Source organism: Emericellopsis atlantica (assembly GCF_019669845.1).
Source record: "Emericellopsis atlantica unplaced genomic scaffold F5Z01scaffold_40, whole genome shotgun sequence".
NCBI classification, from domain to species: domain Eukaryota; kingdom Fungi; phylum Ascomycota; class Sordariomycetes; order Hypocreales; family Bionectriaceae; genus Emericellopsis; species Emericellopsis atlantica.
Genome location: NW_025764742.1, coordinates 126,070 through 149,940, shown reverse-complemented (window position 1 = coordinate 149,940; position 23,871 = coordinate 126,070). Strand labels below are relative to the sequence as shown.

Sequence of the window (23,871 nt, the reverse complement as noted above, 5' to 3'; positions counted from 1 at the left end):
GAATGACTGGCAATGGGGAGGAGTGGGCTTACGTAGCAAGGGAGTATATTCTATCATAGCTCTGAGGAACTGCATGTAGAGTGAAACAAATCAAAGACGTATCCAACATACAGTCCAGGAAAACATTGCGCGGCCGTCAGATCATTAGTCGTAGCCCCGTGCAGGTCATCGAAAGCTTGGCCGGGCTGCTCTAGAATCCGTCCTGACAAAAACCAACGATATCCAAGCACAAAGGGAATAGAAGGTATCATGAATAGGAGGAAAGGTCATAATATGCAGCGCGACAAATCATCGGTACCGGTAGCTCTCGTCGCTGTCTTGTCTGCGTGGTCGGCGTAGCCCGTCATCAGAGCGGCGGTCATAAACAAAGTCGTAATCGTCATCTTCGTCGTCACTTCGCCCTCGAAGAACGCCGCGCCCGTTGCGGTGGTCAAGGTCGGCGTGCCGGCCACTGTCATAATGCGGAAGATCATCTTCGCGGCCATAGGTCCTTTCCCACGCTTGCTGCTTGAGCCTGTCGCGGTCTTTGGAGTCCTCGAAGCGATTTGTCAGGGCATTGGCGCCAAGCCCACCGATGGCAGCGCCAATAAGGGTGGACGCAAGACGGATGCGCTCGTCCTTGTCCGCGTCACTGCGGCGCCGCCGACCAGCTCCTTTTGGGCGACGATTATCAGACACTCGCTCCGAGACCTGACGAGCAGCGTATCCTCCTGCTATAGCGCCGATGAGCGAGGCGCCAATACCGGCGGTGGAATTGGTAAAGTTGTCTTGCACGGCCGATTTTGCGCGCTCTATGGGACTTTCGTCCCTGGACCGGCTCCTCCTGCGGCGGCTGCGACTCCTGTTGGAAGGGGAATATCCGCGCGCGTAGTAGTCGTCGTCATCGTCGTAGTAGGCGCCCCGCGACGGGTTTCGACCTCGAGGCACCATCTCTCGAGTGTCGGGCGGCGGTTGGGAGCGGCCCCGGGAGGCGTAACTAGGCGGAGGTTCGAGAGTCATTGTCTCGCGCACAAAAGGGTCGCGGCGGTCCCCAGAGCGACGAGGTGAATCGTCTCGGTCGCGATGACGAGGCGGGGATCCGCGACGGTGGATATGCTCCGAGTACTCGTAGACTTGAGGCATGTTATGGTTTGTTGGCGGTTGGTGGCAGTCGAAGAGACGGCTAGAGGCTGGCGATCTGTGGTGAATGTAGGTGTCTCGTCCGGGTCGCCGGTCAGTCAGCCCTGTGCCTATGTCTGGCGCAAGGAACTCATGTAGGTTCGCATGACAGGGCGAAGCAGTCAACACGACGTAATGGGAGCGTACCGTGCTCTCTCGACAAAGTCACTGCAGTAGCGCTGGTGTGGCTGCTTGATCAATATCCCTGTCAGATATGGTGCCAATGTCGAGCATAGCTATTTAGCCTGCGAGCACGATAAGGCTCCAAAGCTGCACAGGGCTATAGAGAGGCTCGCACTTTTGCACAGACGGCTTTGTCGTACTCTGGGCGCCAGTCGATGCATCAGCAGGGGTTGTTGTGGGGTGGGTGCTCTAGACCAGGAGAACGAACTGGGTGGCGGGGATCGCAAGTCCTTTTGAGATCTTAGAACAATGTCTGTTGATCTGTGACCAAGAGAAAACAAATTGCCGGACTGGATTTCTGATACCGAGCCCATGTTGTTGGTCGGCACGCCTACGAGAGGGTGGTCTGTCTGTTGGCGGGGGATTACCAGACATGGCGAGTCTGACGGATGGATGAAGGTACAGTAGCAAGCAGGCAAGGAGCCGTGATGTCACCCTGCTGGGGAGGGTGCGCGTAATACTTGATGTACGTTAGATGCTTGCTGTGGGCACTGGGAGCCGGAGGTGGCTGGCTGGCCTACTGGAGTCTGTAGTTGCAGATGCTGCGGCCACGAATGGCTGGGCGATAGTTGTTGGTTGGTGAGGCACAATGGCTGGGTGGTCAGCGACACATGCGGACCCTTGAAATGCAGGGAGGGTATTCAACGAGGGGCGCTGTATGCTGCTGTATTCTCCGAGACATTCACAGGCCGGAGTCGGACAAGCAAGTTATAGGTGCAGAAGAGATACATGGTGTGATCAGGAGCAGGTCGGTGTGGAAATCAGTTCCTTCCTTAGTTGAACGGGCCACGCTACTGTAGATTTGAGGCAGGCAGGCAGTCGCTGTCTGTGCCTGCCCTCATCCACATTCCTGAGACACTCAAAGATCTTCATCGGGCTACCCGGCATCCGCTATTCAAACAAGACCATCATGAGCTTCATTCTTCATTGATCGAATTGGGCGGTGCACGCTGAATCAAGCGGCGCGGCCTCTGACCGTAATCATTGCGCAGCTGCAGCCAAGAATGCAGTGCTTGCTCGTTTTGACCACCTGCGTGCGCAGTCGGAGGTTCTAATATTCAGCACCGTACGCTGACTGAGTAACGTTGGGCACAACCACGACAGGACGCGGCGGCGGAGAACTCCCTGCACGCTTCGCAGCCCCGTGCAGCATTAGAGCTCTCACAAGGGCCTAATAAAAGACAAGGGCCTCTTATCGCGGAGATGCTCCTCACTTGCCTGTAGGCTGCGAGCCGTGTGGGTTATGGCTCCAATGTTTTTTATCCGCGGGGGGTGGCTGCAAGCACTTCATGCCCACGGGCATAATTATCGCCGCCGGTGCTGCGTTCGATATCAAAAGTCGTGCAGGCCTCGCATCTTCCACTCGCACGCTCACGCTCTCTACACAGATCCATCGTCTGTGGTTTCCGTGCACGACATCCTGATTCAAGAGGTCGTCATGTCTGGATCTCAGTCCACAGCCTGGTGGCAAAAGCCGGAGGATCAGCGGGTAGCCGACGGCAACAAGACCAGCAGCGACCTGGGCCCTGAGGTCAACGAGGAAACGGCACTGCTTCCAGGCACTCTGCCGAGTGAAGATGAGCCAGCGTCAGGGAACGACCATGATGACCAAGAAAGCTGGAACGAACCTCGCATCAACGCATATCGCTTCGCTTCTGTCATCTTCACATTGTTCAACCTTGGCTTGAATGATGCCTGCATTGGCGTGAGTCGACCGTCGCCAAACCACTGTCCTGACCGCTAACTCATGCGTAGGCACTGATCCCCTATGTATGTCAGGCAATTTTCAAGTCAACGCAAAATTTGGAGGCTAATGTTGGTAGATACAACCTTACTATGGCATCAACTACACAGTCGTGTCGACCCTGTTCGTGGTGCCCTTCGTGGGCTACCTCATTGCAGCACTGGCGAACAGCTGGATTCATCTCAACATTGGCCAGCGCGGCATAGCATTCTGCGGTCCCGTCTGCCGGCTGATCAGTTTCATTGCCATGGCATCGCATCCCAAGCAGTTTGCGTACCTGCCTATAGCCATGGCCCTGACGGGTCTGGGGAATGGATTCAATGACAGTGCCTGGAACGCCTGGGTGGGCAACCTGCGAAACCAGAACGAGCTTCTCGGCCTGATCCACGGCGCATACGGTCTAGGCGGCATCGTTGGTCCCCTCATTGCGTCCGCCATGGTGACCAAGCTTGGCTACCAGTGGTATGAGTACTTCTACGTCATGATTGGCGTGTCTGTCCTTGAGATTGTCTGGAACACGGCATCTTTCTGGACGGCCACGGCCGCCGAGTATCGACGAAGACACAAGTTCGGCGAGGGCAAAGAACCCACCAGCACGCGGGAGATTCTGTCGTCGCCCGTGCCTTGGATTGTGTCGGCTTTCCTCTTTGGCTACGTGGGCATCGAGGTCTGTCTCGGTGGCTGGATCCCATCATTCATGATCGAGGTCCGTCACTCGGACAAGTTCCTGGCTGGCGTGGTGGTGACCCTGTTCTGGGCAGGCCTGACCCTCGGTCGCGTGGTCCTGGGATTTGTCACTGGTCGCATCGGCGAGAAGCTGGCCATTGTCATCTACCTAACCATCTGTGTCGTGCTAGAGATTCTCTACTGGGCGATCCCCAGCCTGGAGGTGGCTATCGTGTGCGTTATCTTCATGGGATTCTTCCTTGGCCCGCTCTTTCCCGCGGCCATTGTGACCATGACAAAACTGCTACCAGCAGACCAGCACGTCGCGACGATTGGGCTGTCGGCTGCCATTGGAGGCGGCGGCGCGGCAGTGTTCCCCTTCCTGGTGGGGTTGATTGCGGAGGATGTGGGCGTCCAGGTCCTGCAGCCCTTTGTGCTGGTGCTCATGGGGGTCATTATGGTCCTCTGGGTCGTCTTGCCAGGAGGCTTCAGGAAGGGTGGCCTTGAGCAGGCCCGAAGGGAAGGCTTGCGCATCGGGGACGTCTTCAGGGGATCTACCTGAGGGGTCTAACTTAGAGATTGCCGGCCTCTAAAGGTACAAGAACAGGGAACATGATGCAGATCGATAGCGGACCAATATTTTTCACGGAACTTATTCACCAATGTCTTGTACCATGGCCATTTAGGCCTTTACAGTCGAAGTATGTGATTGAGTAATATCCGTACCTGGTACCTTGGCAAAGACCTCCACGATATGCCAAGCGTGGGGCAGAGGGGCGGAAGGGCTGCTCAGATTTATCTGACGTCCATCCAACCCACCTTGAGTCTACCGTGACAGCATAACCCCAACTCTTAACGACGCAGACAAGCATCGTGCTTGTGAAAATTGGCGTGCCGCTAAATACCGAATATCACAGGCCGCGATAAATCAAGCTCGCCAGCGAGAAAACAGGGCCTGGAAGATCTTCCGGTCTCGGCCAGCCGAACAAACCCCTCCACCCCTCTGAAAGCTCGACAACCAAACGCATCTACCTGTCCAACGCCTCGCTCGAGTCTGGCTTTGCTTGCATGGCCATTCCACAATGTCGTCCACACACATCCGACCGCTGCCGCCCTTGACGCCCGACCTCCACGAACGCGCCTGGTCCTCCACGCCCCATCCCACTCTCCCGCTCCTCGCCACGGCGCACGCCAAGTCGGTCACGGTCTTCTCCCTCACCACCCTGACGCCGCACTCCAACCTCACCGGAGGACACACGCGATCTGTGCGCGCCGCGTCATGGAAGCCCAACTTGCCGCCCCACAAGCTGTGTCTCGCGACGGGCAGCTTCGACTCCACCGCGGGTATATGGCGATGGGAGGATCGCGGGGCCGAGCACGAAACGGAGATCAGGAACGGAAGTGATGGTGACGAGAAGGAAGAGGAGGACGACTGGGAGTTCACGCTCGTCCTCGAGGGCCACGACTCTGAAATCAAGAACTGCATCTTCTCCCCCTCAGGGGCGCACATTGCCACCTGCTCACGGGACAAGTCCGTCTGGATATGGGAGGACATTGGCGCCTCCGAGTCGGACGACGACTGGGAGACGATTGCCGTCCTGAACGAGCACGAGGGCGACGTCAAGGCGCTCGCCTGGTGTCCCGACCTCCCCGGCCGCTCGAGAAAGGGTACCTTTGGCGTGGAGTGCCTCGCGAGCGCGAGCTACGACAACACCGTCCGCGTGTGGCGCGAGGACGGCGACGCCGAGTGGGTCTGCGTTGCTGTGCTGGAGAAGCACGAGGGCACAGTCTGGGGTGTACAGTGGGAGGGTCGACCGAGGAAAGGCGACAAGTTCCCCCGGATCTTGTCCTTCTCGGCGGACGGGACCATACGCATCTGGACCCTGACCCAGCCGTCGGACGAGGATGGCCAGGAGGACGGCGCCGGGCAGGGCAGAAACGCGCTGGGCGGCATACCCAACACAATGCGCCAGTCACTGCGGGAGGACTGGGTTTGCACGGCGACGTTGCCAAAGGTACACGAGTCGGACATCTACGCCGCTACCTGGAGCGCCACAACAGGTCTTGTGGCCAGCACGGGGAGCGACGGTACCTTGGCCCTCTACAAAGAGAACGAGGAGACGGGCGAGTGGTCACTGCTCGTGTCCTTGCCGAATGCACATGGCCCGTACGAGGTGAACCACGTAACTTGGTGTCGACGGTGGGATAAGGGGGTCGACCCGTCTAGGAGAGGCGTCGAGGAAATGCTGATCACAACCGGCGACGATGGCCTCGTCCAGCCGTGGGAAGTCCAAGTATAGATAAATTGGCTAACGGCTTTCAATGAAAATGGGATGCAACAAGATTTTCTGTCTCTATTGAAACATGGTGGCGTAGTGTCGGACGGGTCTTTTGCGGGTTTTGTTTCTTGTCACTTTGCTGAGTTAATCCCTTGGTTTGCACTAGACGATCTAAAAAAGTCCAAGTTGTGCGCAGAGCTATCAAGACGCTCCAACTGGCCATTGGATTGGAAGACTATGCCCTCTCCCACGATGATTATCTACAATGCTTTTTGCCAGGCGGCCCGGGCCTCGCAACACCCTGAAGCCCCTGCTACCACGGATGACTCAACAACCTGAATCCAGGAGGATGCGCCCATTACCACCCCCGACCATGGTATTGCGGATTCTGCTCATAAGGCTCATAGGCAGACATGGGATCAGCAGGTTCAGTCGATTATTATATATGCACAAGCAGCCCAAGTTAAGGGGATAAGAAGCGAACCTCTACGACATATCCTGTCCCCGCTTGCTCAGGGATAGAAGACTGGGTCAAGCTCATCCTCGCATTCAAGGATCTGGGTTGAGGACCTGTAGTTAACAAGGTGGGCAACGCCGATCGCCGTTCTACGTAGCTGGAGGAGCGTCTGGAGGCATGGAGAGAGTAAAGAAACATTAAGCGATAACGATGGAGACCGTGACGACGATAGAGAAGACGATAAGGAGAGAAAAGATGGGATAAAAGGAACGGCAACATAATGTTAGCTGTTGGTATGGAATACTTCCTAGAACCCGAGAACCCTCATTCCCACCAGACGTCATCACGGTTGAGCCTCAACTCAAATTAACCGTTTTGCAACCATTCTCTCTCTCTCTCTCTCTCTCTCTCTCTACCATCCGAAGCATTGCTTCGAAACTACCTATTAACTCTCCCGTCTATCTAGGATTATATCACAGCGTCACAGCGCTATCATGGATATAGAATTTTCTTTCAGTCTTGCGTAACGGCGAATCTGCTAATGTCCTAACGTTCTATATTCACATATGGATATATGAGATGATTAAATTTAGAATGTCTACTGTCCCAGTAACTAGAGCTATCGTTGACTTAATTCAGTTTGTCTACTGTATGAATAACTAACGCTATCGTTGACATAATAATAGCCTCGCTAATTCTTATGTAGGAATAATATCTACAAAAGTGTCAAGGCAATACTCCATGAATATAGGTAGAATCCAAGGAACATTCCTTCTACTACTAATTCACGCTTCTAATCGTGGTTTCTTTAATCTCCTGATACAGTGCTTGTAAAATGATGGTGTTCAAAGGTATGCAATAGGAGCGATAATTTATACACATTCGTAGCGGATAGACCGCTAATATCAAGGCGCCATGGCCTTTGATGGTTTTTTATTCTAAATTTGAAGATAATGTACAAAACCACAGACTCATTCGGCGCCAACGCTGGAGTCGTGAATGAAGAGCTATCTCATGATTCTGTTGACACCTTGATACCTTCCGCTGCCAATGCATCTGCATATTTGCTTCGAGCGCCGTCAATTGCATCCAATACCGGTTGCATCAATTTGATGACTGCCTCCCTTCCACCTTCGACCATGTCAGACTTCCAGCGGATCTTCTTACCCGTTCGCTCGTAGTGGTCTCTGATGTCTTGTTTTCTCTTCTTGATGAGCTCCTCCCGCTCCTTGGTGGCTTCTTCGGCGACAACGTTGATGCGGTCAATGGATTTGGCGAGGGACTCTGCGAGATACTGCAGCTCTGCTGCTCTATCAGGATCCCCAGACAAAAATGCGGACCAAAACTGATGCAGGAACTCGACTGTAGTGGCATGCGTCAGGGAGCACCGATCGGCCATGGCCCTAGAGAGTCCCATTGGTGTCGTGTCATCGCTCGCATGCCCGTACTGCTGCGCCCGCTGCTGGCTGATGCCGTGCAGGATTTCCTTCTCCGCCACTCGAAGTATCGACCGAGAGCCAACGTGATTACGCTTCGCCGGGGAATTGTCTTCCTCGTCACTCTCGCTATCGTCGTTGAAGCCGATTCCTGCAGCCAAGTCAAGACCACCAACGCCGTCCTCGACAAGCGTCGCCAGATCGGCTTGTATGTCAAACAAGACATCATCCGGATTCTGCTTCGCAAAGACCTGTGCGTTGGAAGAAGGGGCTGCATCACGCTTGGCGAAGAGTTTGTTCTGTTCCTTCACGTTGAGCATGATTCGGTGTTCCTCTTCCGGCCCCCGGAGATCTCGAAGGCCTAGCTGCGTGTACGCTTCGTTGGCAACCTCGTCATTGGGGTCGGACGGCGCAACATTAGCCATGATTCTTTCGCTCACGCTGTTGACCGTCTTCACAATGGCCACGTGCTTGCTCGGACGCATTTCCACATCTTTCTTGTTGCCGCTTCTAACGCCGCCCTGATTCTCCTCGTTCGCTTCAATGTCGATGATGTGAGGTACATTCTGTGCCATGATTTTGCTGTGATAACTAGGTGTGTTCTCGTTGATGTCGTGCTTGTCAAACAGCGGAGAGAAGTTGGCATTCTCCTCGACGCGTTCGCCGCGCAACCTCGTGCACAGCCGACTGGTGAAGAATTCGACCCAGAAGTCTTTGTCGGATCTCGGGGGCACATTCTCATTGTAGATGCGCCGAATGAGAGGGTATTGAGCGAGGAGCATCTGGATCTGCTCTACTGTGAGATTCAACTTGAGCTCTCCGTTATCTGACTTTGCGCGGACAGTGGACAGGACGTTGTACTGCCCCCCTTTCTGGCTCGTCTCGATGGCATGCGCTCGAAGCATGTTGATCCTCGTGGACCAGAATTGGGTATTGAACGCTGAGCCTGTGATTGTGTCTGGTTTCATGGCCATGGCCTCCATGTACGTTCGGTGAAGGCTCGGATCCTTTTTCATAAGGGATTGCTGGAGCTCATAGTTGTTCTTCAGCTGGCTGTCGTCAAACCATTGCAGAGATGCTTGTTGTGACTTGTTTACCGCGCTGGCGAAAGCCATTGAACCTGAAGCGCCACTGCCACCATTGCCGTTGGCCTGGGTATTCGGAGTCCCTACATTTGGCGTTGGTACATTCGGATCGCTGTTCTTCATCTCCGCGAGTAGCCGCGACAGCAGATCCCTCACGGCCTTTGCCTCGTCCTTGGCCTCAGAAGTGTTGAAATGGAAGAGGTATGGCACAGGCTCGCCCCCTTCCGATGGTTTGGCGAACACTTTGAGCATTGTCTTTGCTGCACTGTCTGGCGTTTGCTGAAGATCTGGATAGATCAGTATAGGAATAGGAGAAATTTACAGGAAGCTTTACTTGTGACATTGGCTACGCTGAGGGAGACCTGCGCCGGGCCCCCAGTGTTGGGCGTCCATGTCACTGTCTGCTGATCTGGCGTCAAGGTAAGGATGCCATCTTTCTTCTTGTACGCCGTGCGGCCAGCCGGGAGTGCCATGGCGGCTTCGTGTGACAGGCCGCTTCACGTCTGGTCTGCTACCTTGACCAAACAAACGGTCATGAGGATCACCGATGGAACCTCCTGCACACTGCGCAAGGCTCGGTCCTGTCCTGTAATCTTATGCTTTTGCAGGCGAGGTACCACACTATTTGCGCGCTGAACTGCTCGAGGAAAATCCAAAAATTAGGAACATTGGTAAGCAAATGCGAGGGAGAAGTACTGAAGCTGGAAAGTCATGACCGTGAAAAGCATCAATGAAGTCAAGAGGTGTGGCTGGAGCGACGATAGCGCTTGGGGCTGTGCACTCGAGGTGTGGCGTCGGCTATAAATCAAGCTCCTTCCCCCGGTGGCCGTGACTTCCCGCGACGGGGCACCGCGATTGGCTGCGGCGGCTGAGTAACGCCGTCGGGTGGAGAATATTTACTCTCCGTCACTTCGCAGGAGTCATTCTGCCCTGGTTCCGATCCCTTTGCTTGAAGATTCCTCCTCGTCACCCCTAATCGACACCATCATATCCTCACCACCATGTTCAGACAAGCCCTGCTAAAGGGCGTCCGGGGCGCACGTCGCGTCCCAGGACGGCCCTTGATGCAGAAACCTGCCTTGTTCCGCTGCTACGCCACGAGCACGAGCACGAGCAGCGCGCTGGCCAACGACAACTTCCTGACGGGAGCCACCGCCAACTACGTCGACGAAATGTACATGCGCTGGAAGAAAGACCCGGAGAGTGTACACGCTTCCTGGCAGGTATACTTCAACAACATGGAGGGCGGCGAGATGCCCATTTCGCAGGCCTTCCAGCCGCCCCCTAACCTCGTCCCTGGTATGACTGGCACCCGCCTGTCGGGAGGCCTCGCTCTCGACGACGGCTCCGATGTCACCAACCATCTCAAGGTTCAACTTCTCGTCCGCGCATACCAGTCCCGCGGTCACCACAAGGCCAACATCGACCCTCTCGGTATTCGCACAACGGCCGCCGGCTTTGGTAACATCAAGCCAAAGGAGTTGACCCTAGAGCACTACCAGTTCACCGAAAAGGACCTTGATAAGGAGTACAGCCTCGGTCCCGGTATTCTCCCTCGCTTCAAGCGCGATGGTCGCGAGAAGATGACCCTTCGTGAAATCGTCGATGCTTGCGAAAAGATCTACTGCGGCTCTTATGGCGCCGAATTCATCCACATTCCCGATCGTGAGAAGTGCGACTGGCTGCGCGAGCGCCTCGAAGTGCCCCAGCCTTTCAAATACTCAATCGACGAGAAGCGCCGCATCCTGGACCGTCTCATCTGGAGTTCCAGCTTCGAGTCGTTCCTGGCCACCAAGTACCCCAACGACAAGCGTTTCGGTCTTGAGGGTTGCGAGACTCTGGTTCCCGGAATGAAGGCCCTGATTGACCGCAGTGTCGACTATGGTGTCAAGGACATTGTCATTGGTATGCCCCATCGTGGTCGTCTCAACGTGCTCAGCAACGTCGTGCGCAAGCCCAACGAGTCCATTTTCTCAGAGTTTGCGGGTACTGGCGGCGCCGAGGAGGAAGGTTCTGGCGATGTCAAATATCACTTGGGCATGAACTTTGAGCGTCCCACACCTTCTGGCAAGCGTGTGCAGCTCTCTCTGGTCGCCAACCCATCGCATCTGGAGGCCGAGGACCCGGTTGTCCTGGGCAAGACCCGTGCCATCCAGCACTACAACAACGACGAAAAGTCTCATCGCACTGCCATGAGCGTTCTCCTCCATGGTGACGCCGCATTCGCTGCCCAGGGCATCGTCTATGAGTGTCTTGGTTTCCACTCCCTTCCCGCTTTCTCGACCGGCGGCACGATCCACCTTGTTGTCAACAACCAGATTGGTTTCACGACCGACCCCCGTTTCGCCCGATCGACCGCATACTGTACCGATATCGCCAAGGCCATCGACGCGCCCGTGTTCCACGTCAACGCCGACGACGTCGAGGCCGTCAATCACGTCTGCCAATTGGCGGCTGACTGGCGCGCCGAGTTCCAGTCTGACGTGGTCATTGACATGGTCTGCTACCGCAAGCACGGCCACAACGAGACTGATCAGCCTTCCTTCACGCAGCCTCTCATGTACAAGCGCATTGCCGAGAAGTCGCCCCAAATCGACACCTATGTCGAGAAGCTGCTCGAGGACGGCAGCTTCTCCAAGGGCGACATCGAGGAGCACAAGCAATGGGTCTGGGGCATGCTGGAAGAGAGCTTCACCAAGTCCAAGGACTACCAGCCCACCTCCAAGGAGTGGACGACGTCCGCCTGGAACGGCTTCAAGTCGCCCAAGGAGCTCGCGACCGAGATCCTGCCCCACAACGACACCAACGTGGATAAGCAGACCCTGACACACGTTGGCGAGGTCATTGGCTCTGCCCCCGAGGACTTCCACATTCACCGCAACCTGAAGCGCATCTTGAACAACCGCACCAAGGCTGTCACGGAGGGCAAGAACATTGACTTCCCCACTGCGGAAGCCCTCGCCTTTGGCACCCTTGTCAACGAGGGCTACCATGTCCGCGTGTCTGGTCAGGACGTCGAGCGTGGTACCTTTTCCCAGCGTCACGCCGTCTTCCATGACCAAGAGAGCGAGGAGACATACACTCCTCTCCAGCACGTCAACAAGGACCAGGGCAAATTCGTCATCTCCAACTCGTCGCTGAGCGAGTTTGGTGCTCTCGGCTTCGAGTACGGCTACTCGTTGTCGTCGCCCAATGCTCTGGTCATGTGGGAGGCGCAGTTTGGTGACTTTGCCAACAATGCGCAATGTATCATTGACCAGTTCCTTGCCTCTGGTGAGTCCAAGTGGATGCAGCGTACCGGCCTGGTCATGTCGCTGCCTCACGGTTACGACGGCCAAGGCCCCGAGCACTCGTCGGGCCGCCTTGAGCGTTACCTCCAGCTGTCCAACGAGGACCCTCGCGTCTTCCCCTCCGAGGACCAGATCAACCGCCAACACCAGGACTGCAACATGCAGATTGTGTACATGACTGAGCCCGCCAACTTGTTCCACGCGCTGCGTCGCCAGATGCACCGTCAGTTCCGCAAGCGTAAGTCTCAGATTGCAAGTCGCGTCCGTCCAGCTGCTAACCATGCATAGCCCTCGTCATCTTCTTCTCCAAGTCGCTGCTGCGTCACCCCCTTGCTCGTTCCAACATTGAGGACTTCACCGGCAAGGACGCTGGCTTCCGCACCCTGATTGCGGACCCCGAGCACAAGAATGGCGGCATCAAGGCTCCTGAGGAGATTCAACGTGTCATCCTTTGCTCCGGCCAGGTTTACGCTGCTCTGCACAAGTACCGTGCGGAGAACAAGATTGACGACGTTGCCATCACCCGTCTGGAACAGCTCAACCCCTTCCCGTGGCAGCAGCTGAAGGAGAACCTGGACACCTACCCCAACGCCAAGACGGTTGTCTGGGCCCAGGAAGAGCCGCTGAACGCCGGTGCCTGGAGCTTTACCCAGCCTCGTATCGAGACCCTGCTCAACAACACCGAGCACCATGACCGGAAGCACGTCATGTACGCCGGCCGCAACCCCAGCGCGTCGGTGGCGACCGGTCTGAAGAGTGTGCACGCCAAGGAGGAGCAAGAACTGCTCGAAATGGCGTTCACCGTCAAGCAGGACAAGCTCAAGGGCGAGTAAGAGCATTCATCTGATTTAGAACTGTGGTATTTTCGTCATTGCGCGGGTTGGACAAGTTATTTTTCCTTTTTATAATCGGGCAATTTCATTTGCCTTTGCTTGCATCGCTGACATGGAGGAGAGGATGAAAGAAGTGGTTGGAAGGATGGACGGATGGGAGGTTCATCGTGTAGTTTACTGTAACCCTACCATCGCGTCCTGCAGCATTTAGAGAGACACGACGACGGCCTGCTAGATACGAGGAGACGCTACGAGTATCCTTTGTTTTGATCTTGTATCTTGTTGCATCTAAAGTTTATTGAAAGCCGTTAGCCAATCCTACTCCCCGCGGCTTAAGCTCTTTTTAGCACGCTCCTCTCGTGCCTTACGCCCGCTTGTATTTATATCGTAGGGTAGCTAACTACAGTAATGAAGCTATGTTAGTCCTTAACCCGTATCTCTAGACTCTGGTTCACACTCGAATGAAGTGGCTAATTAATCCTTGAATATTATAGACTCGATACGTGATTCAAATCGTTAGTCAATACTTAGTAATTGTCTTTCTATTCTTATTATATATAGCCACTTAGAACGTTAACTAGTAGCTTTAATCGAATATTGGGCTAATGACCCCTGAATGCATTCGACAAAACAAATAAGTACAGGAAGGATTAGCAATAGCATTTGCTTAAGACTGTCAACTAATATTGAGTTACACTTTAGCTTTGTGGGCAGGGCTCTGTGAGTAGAAATAACTAAGGATCCTTTGTTTTAATCCTGTATCTTATTGTATCCAATATTCATTAAAAGCCGTTAGCCAATGTATCTATACTTAGACTCTGACCCTCTAAGGTATGCTTGGATGGTAGCGTGGCCTCTATGTACGTAGCAGGCTGTATGGTACCTAGCCTCGAGCTTCCTCTCTATTGCCTCCATTTCACCGTTCATTGGCCCGATCTTCACCTCCATTGCCTCAAGCTTGTCGATGACAACTTTCTTTGCCTTGACCAGTGTCGACACTTGCTTTTGTAGTGTGTCGATCTGCTTGTCCACTGCGTTGTTGTGACCGACCAGTAGCTGCCGTTTGACGCGATCGGCTTCTTTTTCTTTTTCCAATGTGGACAGTCGTTCGCGCAGTGTGTTGAACTCCTTGTCCATCTTCTTCTCCGATTTCGTGTGGTTATGCTGTAGCATTATCACCTTAGTCGACAGACAGAAATCTTCCTTCTTCTCATGCTCTATTTGCCTTATTTTCTCCTTTAGCTTATCGTTGGAGTTGCCGATTTCCTCAAACGTTTTAACTTTCATTCGGAGCTGATGGTTGGAGCTTTCGGACTCCTGTATCTTGTCGACTACTCTGACAATACAATCCGCAATGGAATGCACATCAGGGCCTGCTCCAGTACATGGGAGGATAAACTTAACCCAGTCCTCTATCTCTGAGCAAGTAGGGGGAGGATGGGTCTTGGAAGTTCGCTTCTTATCCCCTTGGGCCGCTCGTGCATATACTTCTGTTTCGCGCCACGAGGTGGATGTAGTCGATGGAGTGCATAGGGCCTGGGGAGTATGGGGGGGGGTCGGTTTTCGATGACTTTCCACTTTCGCCATCTTGCTAGCGTCCTAAAAGAGTCCGTTAGTAAATATACGAAAAATGTAAAACACTAAACAGATTACGGGTTGGATTTGCCTGGGCTTGTGTTAAGCCAGGATGAGGTGAGTGAACGAGCCCCTCTGAGACTAATGCAAATTCCAAACTAGATGTTCATAAACCCGCGGCGCGTAGGATGCAGCAGAAAACAAACATCAGATCAGACAATAAGTCATGTACTTACCGCGTGGATATGTTTTACGAGCTCATCAAGAGCGAGTGGGTGGTGTCAGGCGCGGTGCGTGGTGACAGTTGCTGAGGGTGACAGAGGTAGTGAATCGTGATGCAGATGCAGAGATTAAATAGAAACAAAAAATACTCAGAGAAGTGAGAAGAAACTAAACCGGCAGAAGGCCTGCTGAGCCCTGTGCGCGCCACACAAGGTAGTCAGTCTACCTTACTGAGGTCATCTCATGTTGAGCTTGAGACCCAAATCAAGGTAGGCTTAGATCTTCAAATGATACAGACTTATTGATACCAAACATAAGATTTCACGGCCCCGGCCATCATTCTTCGGGAAATTCTTTTGGCTTGTTCAGTGTTCATAGCATGACTTTGGTGGTAGCCTCCAATACGCCCGCCGACCGATGGCTCTCCGTACAAGTGTTCACGAGTAGAACACCATATTTCTCTAGTCCCACTCGAGACTCTCGGGCGGTAAAAGCAGTCCCTGAATATGTTTAGATGGCCATCGGCGTGTCCAGTAGTTACAACCCAGCCAAGCCAGGCGTGGAACAGATGTAGTCTCGCTCCCGATCTTGACCCGGAAGCCTATAGCCAAACATACCGGGGGAAACACGTACTTGTAGTCAAAATTGACAAGGAATCGTATTCTTTCTCAAAAGTCGCCAACGCTGTTGTGTCTTGGCCGATCAGTATCCCTGTTGGGTGCCTGGAAGGGTTTGTGCATGTCAAGTGGTCGCTGTTTTAATGAGCGCGAAATCCTTACTAAGCAAAATATTCAAAAGTTGGGCAACGTCGAGTTTGAACCAGACATCCGCGTTTCGCGATGTTCTCAGAGCTACCATTTTAGGGCCCTGTCGCATCTCCGACGGCCTGTGCTCCATACGCTGGGATGCGCTCATCATGCTTTCCGGCAATCAGCGCCATAGCGAGAGCAGCAAGGCGTTCGCGTCGAAATACTCACCATGTCCCTAAAGCAGCGGCTTCTTGTACAACATACCCCCATACCTCAAGCGCCCTGGCACATCTCTACCCCATAGCCTCTACAGCTCGAACAAGACATACTCAATTCCACACATGCGCGCGACAATTGCGCTCAGACAACCCGCCCGACCCCTCCAAACCCTCGAAAACGCCCGGTCTAGAAGACAATGCCAACTTCGAGGAGGCTGCAACAGAGGTCGAGAGCAATGAGGCGACGGATACGAACGAAGCGGCAGGAGGGCGACTGCGTACATCGACGGGCTCTACCTTGCGCAGGAGGAACACGATCAAACGACGCGGCATCTCCGACTTGCCTCCTTTCGATCTGCCCAACGACTTCATCCCCGAGAATGTGTCCTATTTCGGGCCTGACACTCAGCCGCGGCTTCCCAAGCCTCTTGAGATGGACGCGACGCATGTCAAGGTCTCCAATCTATACTCCAAGGCGACTCCGCAGCGGACCTTGCGACTAGAGGAATACTTTACCGCAGCTGTTGACATGATCGAGAAGCGACTGGCGCAAATATGGGCAGAGCTTGAGGAGCAGCCCATCTTAAAATCGTCACCCTGGCATACATCCTTCCGGATAGCGCAGATTGTACGCTTGACATCGTTTCTGAACGACTGTGCCTGGCACTTGGCGGACGCCTTGTACCCAGTGCGCGAGCCGACATATACATACACAAGTCGGCCTTTCTGGTGGTGGAATATCTACAGGGACCTCGACCCGCAGTCCTATATCTGGCGCGATCACTTCACAAATCGTGAAGCGCCTGTATCGCAGCAGCTTCAGTACGCCGAGTACCTCGACCACTCACTATCGCACGCGATCACCGACTTTCCCATCGAAGCCTTCAACAGCTTGAAACGAAACCTCCGCAGAGATCTCGAGCAAATCTGCCCTCCGAGTTTCGACCCGAAAATTGGGAGGCGACCAATTCAGATATTGGCTATGCATGGGCATGATGGAAACTCAATAGCGCAAAGTCTGGGGAGCTACGCATCATGGCTGAGTGAGGCGCACGTTATACACCTGGATGCGTACGATATCTCCTGGATGCTTGGCGACTACATCGGCCAGGATTGGTTGTACTCGCGCGGTCCTGTGTCAACGCTGGGCTTTCGAGCTGCTGATTATGGAGGCAGGACAGGGAGGAGGATACAGATCATCGATGCGACCGAAGAAGACCCCGACGACGAGGAATCCAATATCATCCACGTGCGAAACGCTGCCGACCTGCGCAGGCTGAGACAGGACCTGAGCGAGGACGTCCGCGATTCAGCATTGACAGACCTGCCTTCGCGCTCCGAGATTCGCGATGTATTCACAGACTGGGAACATCTCAAGATCAACAAGGCGCTGGAAACCATTATATCAAAACCAACAGAGCACTTGCCTGTCACAGACGTGCCGCAGCCCGTGGTCGTGCATGTGCACGACTATGTTGAGCTCAGCATGACTCTCGAAGGAGCAGCAATTCTTTCAAAATTAAGGCAGGTTGTCGATACTGCGTGGAAGAATGGCAAGCGCATCGTTGTGCTTGGTACATCGTCGTCGCAGACTCCCTCGGACGAGTACCATAATATGGTGCGTGAGCTTGCAGCATCAGACTTTGTGGTGTCTCGTGCTGTCCAGCCTGCGCGCGCGGAAGCTGAAACGGCTACCAAGTTAGACTCACAAGCTGGGCCTTTCAACTTGCAACTGGTGGACAATCTCTGCGAGAACGCGCGTAATATCAACCGCATGATTCTCGCCATCGATCCCCCAGCACACCCCATGCTTGCTCCTCTTTGGCGTGTGCAAGACAACCCCGACGATGGTTACTGGCACGATCCCATGTTTCAAGGTGCTCCTAGAAACCCCCTGAACAGCACTGTCCTACCTTGGCTCGAGATTCACAATCTGGCACGCAGCTTCCGCGACCAGGAGATCTCTCATCCCGGTACCGGAGCGTCTGCATTCGCGGACCGCATGCACATGGGTCCTCTCTTGCAGCCTCCTGGCCATGTTCTTCGTTGGGACGCGCCTCCGGATGCGAACGGCAAACGCGAGCCTTCTTCTGGCAACGAAGCTTCGAGGCCTGAGAGCACTGCAAACGCCGCGAACAAGAACACGGCCCGAGGAGGGAACGAGTACGAGAAGCGCATTGCGAACGGTATAATCAACAAGGAAAACCTGCGGACGACCTTCGCCGATGTTCACGTTGCGCCCGAAATCACGACAGCGCTGAAGCTACTTACCGCACTGGCACTCGTCCGTCCCGACGCCTTTTCCTATGGTGTCCTGGCGCACGACAAGATCAACGGTTGTCTTCTCTATGGCCCCCCTGGAACAGGCAAGACCATGCTCGCAAAGGCGGTGGCCAAGGACAGTGGCGCAAACATGCTCGAAGTGAGCGGTGCCAGCATCAACGACAAGTGGGTCGGCGAGTCGGAGAAACTCATCAGGGCCGTGTTCACCATGGCGAAGAAGATGTCGCCATGTGTCATCTTCATCGACGAGGCCGATTCCATCCTTTCCAAACGGAGCATGCATAGTACCCGTCCTGCCCATCGTGAGCTGATCAACCAGTTCCTCAAGGAATGGGACGGCATGGAAGAAACCAATGCCTTCATCATGGTCGCCACAAACCGTCCGTTTGATCTTGACGATGCCGTTCTCCGCCGCCTGCCGCGGAAGCTGCTCATAGACCTTCCTCTGAAGGACGATCGCTCAGCCATTATCAAATTGCTACTGCGGGATGAGAAGCTCGCGGACGATGTGGACATTGCCAGTCTCGCGGAGCGGACACCGTACTACTCCGGCTCGGACTTGAAGAACATGTGCGTGGCAGCCGCCATGACCGCTGTTGAGCAGGAGAATGCCGCTGCCGAGAAGCACACGGGGCCGGAGCCTTATGAGTATCCCGAGCGCCGGATCTTGGACAAGTCCCACTTTGAGAAGGCCCTGAAGCAGATTCCCGCGAGCATCAGCGAAGACATGGAGAGCCTACGCCTGATCAAGAGATTCGACGAAGAGTACGGAAACAGGCGAAAGGGCGGGAAGAAGAAGACAATGGGCTTTGGTGGTGGAGAGCTCAGTCAAGCGCAAGATAGCCTTGCTGCCAGAGTGCGACAAACTGGCGACCAGCCAGATGTATAAATGTATGTATTGGAGAAAGAAGGTGTTGAAAGGTATGGAACGGGAGGGATGATTTACACACATTCGCATCGGATAGACGGCGCCAATATCAAGGCGCCATGGCCTTTGATTTCTTTTTAATTGTACAATTGAAGATGGTATACAAAACCACAGAATCTAAGTAAGACTCAATTCACGCTTTTAATCGTGGTTTCTTTCATCTCCTGATATATAATAGATCATATATTCAAAGGTATCAAGGCATTAATTCACCGTCCGGTGCGTGCAGCTCAAAATTACAGCTAAGATCGACTTCCTTCCCTAAAAAGACGGTCCAGGTAGGGTGCTCGTCTACTGCGGCTGCCAGAGGATCTTCTGTTGCAGGCTTGTCCGCGGATAGCCATTCGGGATCTGCCAGTATGAGACGGACTAGGTCTTCCCGATCCTCCGTGTTTATGGCATGCATAGGCATATTCAGAACGTAGGACCACTCCGGCCCAAGGTGACGGCAGACGTCGCGGAGCGTCCGTTGGCCGATACCCTTGATCCACCAGACTGAATTGGCGAGCTTCAGGAAAGCGGCATAGAATGCGATGATGACCAAGGCCCGAGGTCGCCGTTGACGGCCTAGCTCAACAAAGCCGTTTGGGATGAACGTGAACCAGGTGATGATTCTCAGTACCATGATGGGCCCGAGGCCTCCATCATGCAGGTTTTGGTAGAGCGCGCCCAAATATTTGAGGGTATCGTAATAGGTCTGGGTCTCTTGGAAATCCGGGTCGCTCTCGGGGATTGAAGAGACCATATACAAGAGAGTATTGGGGATGTGCTTTGCTGCGTCGTCAAGGTCCATGGGTGGGCGATAGAAGAGTGTCTGAAGGCCCGATGCCAAGAACCGCTCAAAGCCCATGGTCTGGATGATCAGACCGATACCTCTCCAGACAATCATCCAGTCCACAATGTACAAGTCCTTCCCATCGGCGTCGCGGAAAGCTTGTGATGACAGTGCAGTGAGAATAAGAGAGTTGGTGATCATGGCGGGGAACGTTTCGGGATCCGCTTCCGCGACCGCCTTGCGGTATCCCTCAAAGGACGTAGCACGATACGCGAGAGCTCGCTTGGGGTCGATCTCCTGATTCAGGTTTTGCAGATGCAGTGCCGCGAGCGCAAACAGCGACTGCATGAGGAAGGGTGTCTGGAAGGCGTGATGTACGATGCGCGTTCGCATGATTGTCTCCACGGGACGGTCTGCGGCGTACTCGATGCTGAAGGAAGAGCAGGTGGCTGTGGTGTAGAACCACAGCAGTCGCATGTCGAAATCATCGCGTGCGACGGCCGGCCGAAACAAAGGTTCGCGCAACAGTTGTAGGTCGTTCTTCAATTCGGGCGGGCATGCGTCGGTGACGTGTGGAGTGGTAGACGACGCGGTAGACGCGCGGACGAGGGCATTGCTTTGGGCCGGCGTATGACTATGGCCACCGCCGTTGCACCATTCCTCAAAGGCACTGCTGGGCGATGCGCTGCTCGTAGGGGCATTGTCGACACTGTCTGGCGCAGATCTGGGCTTGCTCGAAGCTGCTGCGCTTGCAGGCTCTGGAATGTCTGGATACACGCATTCGTTCTTGCGTAGCTTGCAGGAGCGACAAATCGGGCGGGCTTCGTCGCATTTGACTTTGCGGGCTTTGCAGTTCTTACACCCGGCCCTGGATTTCTTGTGCGGTCGCTTCGAATGGTACGGCTTGTCGCTCGCGACGGTTGTGTCTGGAGGAGACAGTGAGTCGGATAGTGACCCCGACATTGCGGATTGCTCTGTGTCTGTTCGCGGGGGCGCTATGTGAGAGCCAAGGAAGCTGAGCTATTCGGAACGACTGTCAGAGGAGGCATGTTCCCACATGGCAAACTACTAAGTTACAGTCTAGCCTCAGGGACGACGCAACTCACATATATACGTGGGAGATGGCAGATGACACGGCTGTCTTCTACACTGGGTATCGAGGAGATGAAAGCAGAGGTGACGACACGACTTCAAAAGGCGGACGTCCCTGGATGGATGGTAAGTGGCTGTGTCAGGCTGTCAGCGTGGGATCCTCATAAGGATGTAGCGGGCCAGGGTCCAGGAGGCTCTACAGCATGAGATACTAGCCTTATCAGGTCGAGAACGAGATCATTCGGCGACATTCAGGATGATTGCTGCATATTACTTGAGTACGCTAGCTTATTATGTGGCCTTGAGGCTTGGACCTGGAGGACCTGCGCCATTACTAACAGCACTCCAAGCTCCAGTCATGGCCTTGTTAGCAAACAGCCCTAAATGGATCATCGAATCAATTGAGAGTCTCGGAATCGCAGAGTTGTAATAGCGCCCGTTGTGCTGTCAACTCGGGGCGCTCGGTTGTGGAGCGGCCTCATGTCTCGACTCTCGTGGCGCCCTCCACCACGGCTATCGCTTCCGTGCCGCAGCCACCATGAGCATCGAAAGGATTTCCAACTTCGGAATTTACCAGTCATTCATCTTCCCTTGGCAAGTTGGCATGCTATAATCACCCTGTCGGTCCATGTCGTCTCAGTCCAGCTTTTGGTGCTGCTACTTCTTTTCTATCGCCAGGAGGAGGAGGTAGGGGGTGCAAACTTTCAATCCGTTCCTGGCGCGCGGAGCCCGAGTCGATGCTTTCCCTGAGCTCCAAGCGCCAGGCATACTGGGCGGCTCGTACCGATGCCGACAACTTTTCTATCCACGGGCAAAGGGTTGGAACAGCGATGCAAAGACGTGATACGATCAGTCCTGCGTGCGGTGGGCTGGCAGGTACATGTACCTTAGTGTGACACAAGCAGCCTGGATTTCTTTTGGGTGCGTGCCCCTTTTGCTACACACCAACTGGTACGGGGCTGCACCGAGTTCAGGCAACTCAACACATCTATCCATGGCCACAGACATGGATCTCCCGGTATTGAGCAAGGGAGACGATAGCTCCGCGCTCTGCCATGCCCCTTTGTCGTCAGCCGATCCAGTTCCCAAACCCCCATCCTCACCCACGACCAAGGGTCCAGGATTTCTGCATCATGGACGATGGATTTCAATCACCTCGGCCGGCGAGGAAGAAAGCAACATCATTCTTGCCATCCGCCACCGACGGGCCGCCAACAAGTTTCGCCAATGGCTGTGGAATCAAAGGGAAGACATTGCCGCCCTAGTTCGAAGTCACTTACACCTGCCCAAGGACGATGCCAACTACGCATTCGAGGTGATCCCCACCGAATATTGGCGGCAGGGTGGCTTCAACATGTGCGTCCTGGTCGTGGCCATGGTGGGCGGCCGCGCAACGTCCCGGTTCGTTTTCCGGTGCCCGCTGCCTCACAAGCTGGCGGAATCCCAGTACCCTGGGACAATGGATGAGAAGATACGATGCGAGGTCGCTTCCTACGTCTGGATGCAAGAACACTGCCGTGACGTGCGAATACCCGCTCTTCATTCCTTTGGATTCTCGGATGGCTCCCAATTCACCCACATCTCGCAAGCGTCATTCTACACACGCGTTGCTCGTCTTGTTCGACGATTGGTGCACCGCATTCTCGAGCTGCCCCTTTTATCCAACTACAACAGGAATACATCCGCACCGGCTATAGGCACCCCATATATGCTGCTAGAATTCGTCGGCCCTGAAGTGGGCAACATGCTCTCTATAACATGGGAGCAGCATATGAATGATACTAAGAGACGAGCTCGCCTTTACGAGGGTATGTCGCGCATTATGCTCTCGCTAACCCGACTACCGCAAACACGTATCGGATGCTACCGATTCAACCTGAGCGATGCCACAATCACGCTTACAAACAGGCCTCTGCTTAGCACGACGATTATATTCGAGAATGCCGGCACCCCACGGACAATCCAGCCTACTGAGACATACTATAACACCGATGGCTTCCTGTCCGACATGCTTTCTTTCTTCGATGATCAGTTCCTCCAAGATCCCCACGCTATCAGAGACGAAGACGATGCATACGAGCGTATAGCTCTCAGGACGTTGCTTCGAGCAGTAGCGCACCACTTTATTATACGGCACAGGCGGAATGGTCCTTTCCTCCTCCAGCTGACCGACTTCCACCAGAGCAATATCCTTGTAGACGACGACTGGAATATTACCTGTTTGATCGACTTGGAATGGATATGCGCCCTTCCTATTGAAATGCTCGAGGTGCCAGACTGGCTCACAAACCGCAGCCCCGAGCAGCTCACGGGCGAACATTTTGACCAGTTCGACAATGAGCGACAGATTTTCTTAGGTGCTATGGACGAGATGTCAAAGAAAGTACAGCAAGAACATGATGTTCAGATCATGCGTGTAATACGAGACTCATGGACATCCAAAGGAGTGTGGTTCTGGACGTGTATTCGGTCTATCAATCTCTGGCTCTTCCTCATAGAGGACCACATCCTCCCAAAGTTCTCCTATCATGGGGGCATAGATGACGACCTGAAGCGGGTTTCAACTGTATGGCGGGAGGGCGTTGCGGAAATTGTCGAGGCCAAACAGAGGGAGGAGGCTGAGTATCTAGAAGAGCTCCAGCATCTTATCAAGGAGGAAATCGCGACAGAATGAAAGGAAATATTCCACATGACAAGTCTTGCCACGACTTGAATCCTAGCATGCGAACCCAAACTCATCCAATGATCTATCTTATGATAGCTGATGTCTCTTCCGGTCCATAGTCCACGGCGTATCATAGTTAAACTGTCACATATGGCAGTGGAACAAGTGTGAAAACAAAGGAGAGACTCCCACTCAATTGACGGCTACAAGATGGTAACTTGTTGATTTCTTAG

At 54.1% G+C, this 23,871-nt stretch overlaps 9 protein-coding genes across 9 annotated transcripts; 5 read left to right on the top strand and 4 right to left on the bottom strand.

Moving 5' to 3' along the window:
* Window positions 1–4: 4 nt before the first annotated feature.
* Window positions 5–1,326, bottom strand: F5Z01DRAFT_420401 (uncharacterized protein). Its single transcript, XM_046259617.1, has one exon. The coding sequence runs from the start codon at window positions 1,120–1,122 to the stop codon at window positions 289–291; it is 834 nt and encodes a 277-aa protein (XP_046114161.1). The 5' UTR covers window positions 1,123–1,326; the 3' UTR covers window positions 5–288.
* Window positions 1,327–2,100: 774 nt separating this feature from the next.
* Window positions 2,101–4,573, top strand: F5Z01DRAFT_420343 (major facilitator superfamily domain-containing protein). The gene is made up of 3 exons (XM_046259615.1): window positions 2,101–3,046; window positions 3,097–3,111; window positions 3,165–4,573. Exons 1-3 carry the CDS (start codon window positions 2,585–2,587, stop codon window positions 4,311–4,313), a joined length of 1,626 nt encoding a protein of 541 aa, XP_046114160.1. The 5' UTR covers window positions 2,101–2,584; the 3' UTR covers window positions 4,314–4,573.
* F5Z01DRAFT_420344 (WD40-repeat-containing domain protein) lies at window positions 4,574–6,173 on the top strand. The gene has a single exon (XM_046259616.1). It carries the CDS (start codon window positions 4,834–4,836, stop codon window positions 6,049–6,051), a length of 1,218 nt encoding a protein of 405 aa, XP_046114159.1. The 5' UTR covers window positions 4,574–4,833; the 3' UTR covers window positions 6,052–6,173.
* Window positions 6,174–7,346: 1,173 nt separating this feature from the next.
* F5Z01DRAFT_666964 (uncharacterized protein) lies at window positions 7,347–9,768 on the bottom strand. Its single transcript, XM_046264264.1, has 2 exons — window positions 9,343–9,768; window positions 7,347–9,295 (listed from the first exon to the last, which is right to left on the bottom strand). Exons 1-2 carry the CDS (start codon window positions 9,479–9,481, stop codon window positions 7,500–7,502), a joined length of 1,935 nt encoding a protein of 644 aa, XP_046114158.1. The 5' UTR covers window positions 9,482–9,768; the 3' UTR covers window positions 7,347–7,499.
* A 241-nt stretch (window positions 9,769–10,009) lies between these two features.
* F5Z01DRAFT_630057 (2-oxoglutarate dehydrogenase-like protein) lies at window positions 10,010–13,131 on the top strand (the record flags this gene model as incomplete). Its single annotated transcript, XM_046261701.1, has 2 exons — window positions 10,010–12,536; window positions 12,587–13,131. The coding sequence occupies 2 exons, from the start codon at window positions 10,010–10,012 to the stop codon at window positions 13,129–13,131; spliced, it is 3,072 nt and encodes a 1,023-aa protein (XP_046114157.1).
* Window positions 13,132–13,923: 792 nt separating this feature from the next.
* Window positions 13,924–14,718, bottom strand: F5Z01DRAFT_640484 (uncharacterized protein; the record flags this gene model as incomplete). The annotated part of the gene is made up of 1 exon (XM_046262521.1): window positions 13,924–14,718. The coding sequence occupies one exon, from the start codon at window positions 14,716–14,718 to the stop codon at window positions 13,924–13,926; it is 795 nt and encodes a 264-aa protein (XP_046114156.1).
* A 1,028-nt stretch (window positions 14,719–15,746) lies between these two features.
* F5Z01DRAFT_666958 (putative mitochondrial AAA ATPase) lies at window positions 15,747–19,252 on the top strand. The gene has a single exon (XM_046264263.1). It carries the CDS (start codon window positions 15,834–15,836, stop codon window positions 19,065–19,067), a length of 3,234 nt encoding a protein of 1,077 aa, XP_046114155.1. The 5' UTR covers window positions 15,747–15,833; the 3' UTR covers window positions 19,068–19,252.
* F5Z01DRAFT_419990 (uncharacterized protein) lies at window positions 19,186–21,103 on the bottom strand. The gene has a single exon (XM_046259613.1). It carries the CDS (start codon window positions 20,842–20,844, stop codon window positions 19,303–19,305), a length of 1,542 nt encoding a protein of 513 aa, XP_046114154.1. The 5' UTR covers window positions 20,845–21,103; the 3' UTR covers window positions 19,186–19,302.
* Window positions 21,104–21,967: 864 nt separating this feature from the next.
* On the top strand, window positions 21,968–23,647 carry F5Z01DRAFT_640481 (uncharacterized protein; the record flags this gene model as incomplete). Its single annotated transcript, XM_046262520.1, has 1 exon — window positions 21,968–23,647. One exon carries the CDS (start codon window positions 21,968–21,970, stop codon window positions 23,645–23,647), a length of 1,680 nt encoding a protein of 559 aa, XP_046114153.1.
* Between the last annotated feature and the right edge of the window lie 224 nt (window positions 23,648–23,871).

What these genes read in the sequence shown, in the direction of transcription:
- F5Z01DRAFT_419990 (XM_046259613.1), bottom strand. Translation starts at nt 20,844, where the DNA reads ATGTCGGGGTCACTATCCGACTCACTGTCTCCTCCAGACACAACCGTC.
- F5Z01DRAFT_420344 (XM_046259616.1), top strand. Translation starts at nt 4,834, where the DNA reads ATGTCGTCCACACACATCCGACCGCTGCCGCCCTTGACGCCCGACCTC.
- F5Z01DRAFT_420343 (XM_046259615.1), top strand. Translation starts at nt 2,585, where the DNA reads ATGGCTCCAATGTTTTTTATCCGCGGGGGGTGGCTGCAAGCACTTCAT.
- F5Z01DRAFT_420401 (XM_046259617.1), bottom strand. Translation starts at nt 1,122, where the DNA reads ATGCCTCAAGTCTACGAGTACTCGGAGCATATCCACCGTCGCGGATCC.
- F5Z01DRAFT_666958 (XM_046264263.1), top strand. Translation starts at nt 15,834, where the DNA reads ATGCGCTCATCATGCTTTCCGGCAATCAGCGCCATAGCGAGAGCAGCA.
- F5Z01DRAFT_666964 (XM_046264264.1), bottom strand. Translation starts at nt 9,481, where the DNA reads ATGGCACTCCCGGCTGGCCGCACGGCGTACAAGAAGAAAGATGGCATC. An exon ending in CAGCGTAGCCAATGTCACAA is followed by an intron (nt 9,296 to 9,342) that starts GTAAAGCTTCCT and finishes TGATCTATCCAG; the next exon opens with ATCTTCAGCAAACGCCAGAC.